This window comes from Saccostrea cucullata, unplaced genomic scaffold (assembly GCF_032062105.1).
Source record: "Saccostrea cucullata isolate Sc308-1 unplaced genomic scaffold, CSIRO_AGI_Scuc_v1 ctg8360, whole genome shotgun sequence".
NCBI classification, from domain to species: Eukaryota; Metazoa; Mollusca; class Bivalvia; order Ostreida; family Ostreidae; genus Saccostrea; species Saccostrea cuccullata.
In genome coordinates, this window is record NW_026932840.1 from 1 (window position 1) to 5336 (window position 5336).

Sequence of the window (5336 nt, forward strand, 5' to 3'; positions counted from 1 at the left end):
AACTTTGAAATTTTGCGTTGGAAGGTATCTTTCACGATGCTAGATATCAGTAATTTAACCCGAAAAATTGTAATCTTTTTAACATGAAGCAGTAAAACAGATGAGAAATACTTCTCTCGTCTTGCGCCTTAGAAATGCAGAAGTTACATCAACTGTACTGTTTCTTTATTTAGGCAATGCAAAGGTATGCTTTGAAATGAACGGATGAAAAGACGACAGCATCTAACAAAAAACCATGAAAAGAATTATTTAGGAACTATCATACTATATCATCTTAGAGCTCATAAAAATCCTACCAATTATTATGTGTAAATAATGTTCAATGTTATGGAATAAAATAAAAATTAAGTTATACGTAAATCACTATCACAAAATATATCTTGTAGTCACGTTACACAATTTTACATTATAACAATGTGACTTTAATTGGTGCGAAAAACCACGTGAGATTAAAAAGTGTGTTGAGCTGTACCTTCATCACCTGCATTCGGAGTTTATATGTATTAGTTGACTCGAAACGCAATTTCTAAAACGAGGTATATTAATGACAAACAGATTAATGAAACAAGAATATCAACAGTCTCGTTTAAAGTCATCATTTCGTAAGTTCTATGGTCGATACAATGACTTTGTCAGTAAATACGATTGATCATTGAATCAAATTCTTACTGACGTTTTTCATACTAATTGCTAGTCCTTTTTGTATACACTGAATTGATGACGGGTTTTTCCATTTTTTCCCGATCATGACAAGGAACACAGGGGATGCTCACTCCTCCATGGCACCTGATCACACCTCTGGTGTTTTAGAGGTCCGTGTTTGGCCTGGTCCTTCATTGTAATGTACGAATGGATTTTTATCTTGAATCCTATCTCCATAAATTTCATTACAGTATATTTTTTAATCATTGTTACAAGAGTAGAGTACAAACGAGTCCATAGAAAGTCCATGAATGCATTCCAGTCTCTTACTAATAGATACTGAGATGCAAAAATCAACATCAATAATAGCTCTTTGCATATGGTGCAAGGGTAATAATAGAAATGTTTGAGTTAGTAACATTGACTGAAATGAGCTAAGGTCTTAGAAGAAGAAATATTGGCTAATAGGTATATAGATTATATAGAAGGTAAGTATAATGTTTTTAGATTCTTTCTACTAAATAACCTAATTTCAGAAGTTTGTTTTGTAAATACTGAATAAAATCCCATATGAAATTTATAACTTTGCATTTATTCAATCACTACATTACATGACATATTGTTGTGAAACATGGACACTTTGGTGGGCCGGAGAATGTTGTGAATTATAGACAATAGTACTTTTCTAATTTACCTTGATCATGTTTATGTATGACTTTTACCGCACTATGGCGTCATAGTACTCTGACGTCATTGACGTTACTATAACGTTATGTTATATACTTGTTATGTTTCAAATAAACCACTGTACGGTTCAGATGTGTTTTCTATGAGTGTTACAATCTTGACATTGGTGCCGTGACCAAAAAGGAGAGATGACTTCTAAACTGAAGGCAGTAAGAGCAGGACAGAGAAGTGCTGTAACCAGACTTCTGAAAAGATTGTATGAAGAAAATGCAGATGCAGAGGAAATTGAGACAATTTTGGAGACATTGGCAGGCAAACAGGAAATTCTCAGAGATCTGGATGAAAAAATTCTAAAAGAAACATCATCAAAGGGGGCACCTCAAAGGAAACTTCAACAAGTGGGAGAAAATATTCATTCAGATTAAAAGCAGCAGAGAGAAACTCAAAGAGGTCAAATTACTGGTTTGAAAAGGGGGTCAGAGGTATCCAAGAAACTAGACAACGTTCATAAGAATAACCTGGAACAGAGTTACAGAGTAGGGACCCAGGAAAAGATGAACATCGTCAACCAACTGGAAAAGGAACGAAACCGCTACACTAATGAGAGCAACAATCTAACTCAGAATAACGCAGAGGATAACACAGTTAATGGCATGCAGATTGTTGACTTCAAAAGGATTTCCGCGAATGACACCAATACTAAGCAACAGAACATGTACAAGTCTTTCAGAGATGTCGAGAAGACATACAGTAACAACATCATCGAGTCACGGGATGAGATCGCAGAGATGAAGAGGAGAGTGAAGATTATGGATCATAAGATTGATCAGCATAAGGAGCAAATTCAAGCCAAGGAGAACGCATTCATCAAGAAGTACTTTGGGCATTAGAGTGATGAGAAACACAATTTCCTGTGTAAGACTTTGTTCATACATTGTGATGGTATCAAATTCAAAGACAAAGAGCAAATCCGAACTAAACCAATGTGAAAGAGCGTTACATTTTATGTGACACTGCGATTAACTTTTCGGGGATTTTTTATTCATCAATCATTCAAATTCCCTTTTATTTCTCGGTCCAAGGACTTACTCAATTCGTTCTTTGGTGGGCCGGAGAATGTAGTAAATTCGTACTTTTGTGGGCCGGAGAATGTTATGAAATTTATAACTTTGTATTTATTCAATCACTACATTACATGACATATTGTTGTGAAACATGGACACTTTGGTGGGCCGGAGAATGTAGTGAATTATAGACAATAGTACTTTTCTAATTTACCTTCCCAGATAGCAAGACATAGTTGGGCCAACGTTGGCCCAGTTTTTTTTTCAACGTTGGCCCACTGTAATTTTGCTTATCGGCCCAACGTTGGTCCAACATGTTGGCATATTGTTGGGCCAACGTAGTTATTTGTGTATGCCAACTAGCAGCCAACCTTAACAACTGTTTGGTTAGGTTGGCCCAACGTTGGCCCTATGTTGAAATGTCAGATGGCATATTGTTGGGCCAACGTAGTTTTTAGTGTTTGCCAACTAACAGCCAACCTTAACAACTGGTTGGTTAGGTAGGCCCGATGTTGACCCCTTTTTTTACAATATCAGATGGGGAATTGTTTGGCCAACGTAGTTATTACATAGAAACATTTGAAATTGGTTAAGTGATGCTTTACATAAACCTATTTTATGACTGTTTAAAAAAATTAATACACAATTCAATCTGCATTCATAATGCATACATGGGCAATGAAAAAACATTACTAATGATTCACTGTGAAAATATTTTATATACATCAATTCAATCATAATTTACAAAATAAATTTTAAAATAGACAATAGAGGTAAATTATGAAAAATTATCAATTCAAAGTTTTTAATCAGAGCTCACTCCCTTTATTACTGTCCTTTTGTTGTATTCCCGCTCTTTTTCCGTCCCTTCTCCGCCTCCCGATTTCTTCATCTTGATCTTTGTCATACGTACTCGTACTTTATACACTTCTTTATGCATGGTCTTCGATTTCATTGCTATTTACCGCCACAACATTTGTTTTCCTTGCAGTCTCTGACTGAAAATACAAAATAGTTTGATATCAAAAATAATACAATTACTGGTCCAACTTCTGAAAAGATATTACTTAAATTAAATCTTTAAATAAAGAGAATGATGTATCATACTATTAGTGCACCTTACTTTCCTTGTTACAATCGTGTCTGTAATAGACAGTTAAGAATTAGATAGAAACAAATTAAAAGATGTTATTTAACCTTAACTTACAGTGCTTGTGTGCAAAAACATGAAAAGAATAAATTCCGAATCAATTTTAACAGTTAACCTGAATAGATAAGAATAAATATACATACATTGCTTCTAAATGCAGCTATAGCAAGTGTATAATCCAAAAATTTAAATTTCACTTCTTCTTGCTTGCCCTGTATTTTCAGTCTATCACAACCTGTGAGCAATTGAATCTGACAGCTCAATCCACAGTTTGGTGTAATTTGATTCCCGAACGAACTCTCCAATCTTTAGCGAACGCCTAACTTTTGTTTCCATTTAATTATAAAGCTGTGTCATTTTGATTTATGTATATGTAGGCTTCATTCACATCCTGTCCCTGAGAACTTATTCAGTCATGAATACAACGCTCATGAAAAAATTCATTATTTCAAGGATTTTATTTCAAATAAATAAGCATGCATGTGCACAATTCAAAAAAATATAATAAAACACTCTTTGGTGCTGTGATCACTTAAGTTCAAAGTTAAAATATTGAAAACATTTGATCTAAATAAAAACAGTCATCCAATTAATAGCATGGACATTGAATGTCCTCTTAATTATTTCAGAATGTGCATCTAAATTAAAACTAAATTGGAACCAACGTTGTCCGTACGTAAAGCTCAGCAGCTAAAAATGACACCATCAATTAGTTTGCAGTAAAATAATTTGGCCTGTGTTGGCCAAATATAAATATCGCAGTCTGATTAAAACCAGCCCCCTTCTCCTTTCACTCGTCTGACTAGTGAAAGGAGAAGGGGGCTGGTTTTAATCAGACTGTAAATATCCCATCTTTTAAAAACACTAGTGCTAACATCGGGCCAATGAAATATCCACCCTTACACGCCTCTGTCAGCGGTGAATCAAATTCACCTTGTGGATTAACATCAGCCCCTACTTCTAGCAGCAATCTCACTAAATCAATAAATCCAACCTCACATGCAGTTGTCAATGGTGTACCGAATTCACCGTGTAGATTAACCTCGGCCCCTGCCTTTAGCAGCTCCTTCACTATATTCAGATGTCCAACTCTACACGCTGCTATCAGTGGTGTATCATAGGTACCGGTACCTGGAGAATTGGCACAAGCCCCTGCCTCTAACAGAGCCTTTACTAAATTCAGATGTCCATCTTCACATGCATTTACTAGCGGTGTATTAAACTCATTTAGTGGATTAATATCAGCCCCTGCCCCGAGCAGCTCCTTTACGATCATCATATATCCACCCTTATATGCAAGTGTCAATGGCGTATCATATTCATCTTGTGGATTAACATTAGCCCCTGCCCCTATCAGCTCCTTTACCACATCTAGATGTCCACTCTCACACGCAGCTTTAAGTGGTGTGTCACCAGTCATATTTTCAAAATCCAAATATTGAGAGCCCATGTTAACTGCATTTCTTCTAAGATATTCAATAAATATTCTTACAATTTCTAAATTACCATTATAACAACTCAGCAACAATAAGCGTTGTTGTTCAGAGATCGATCCATCAATGTCCAATATGCTGAATGGCCATAAATTTCTTGAATTATTTGCTGTAATGTTCATTTCCCCATGTTTTGTCGAATAGCTTAAATCAGGATTTAAAAAAAATCTTAAATTGTTCAGAATGATTTTCTTTTTGCATCTCGGTTTCTGTTAAAATATATTGAAGTATCTGACTATGTCCGTAGTAAACCACCCAACTGATAACCCGCACGTTGTATGTCCCTTTTATAAATTCAAT

General features: G+C 35.3%; 1 protein-coding gene and 1 long non-coding RNA gene across 2 annotated transcripts; both read right to left on the bottom strand.

Moving 5' to 3' along the window:
• Positions 1–3092: 3092 nt before the first annotated feature.
• LOC134236317 (uncharacterized) lies at positions 3093–3939 on the bottom strand. The gene is made up of 2 exons (XR_009985584.1): positions 3687–3939; positions 3093–3391 (listed from the first exon to the last, which is right to left on the bottom strand). It is a non-coding gene; the product is annotated as an uncharacterized LOC134236317 (long non-coding RNA).
• Positions 3940–4375: 436 nt separating this feature from the next.
• On the bottom strand, positions 4376–4993 carry LOC134236313 (ankyrin repeat domain-containing protein 17-like). The gene has a single exon (XM_062718489.1). The coding sequence runs from the start codon at positions 4991–4993 to the stop codon at positions 4376–4378; it is 618 nt and encodes a 205-aa protein (XP_062574473.1).
• Between the last annotated feature and the right edge of the window lie 343 nt (positions 4994–5336).

What these genes read in the sequence shown, in the direction of transcription:
- LOC134236313 (XM_062718489.1), bottom strand. Translation starts at nt 4,993, where the DNA reads ATGGGCTCTCAATATTTGGATTTTGAAAATATGACTGGTGACACACCA.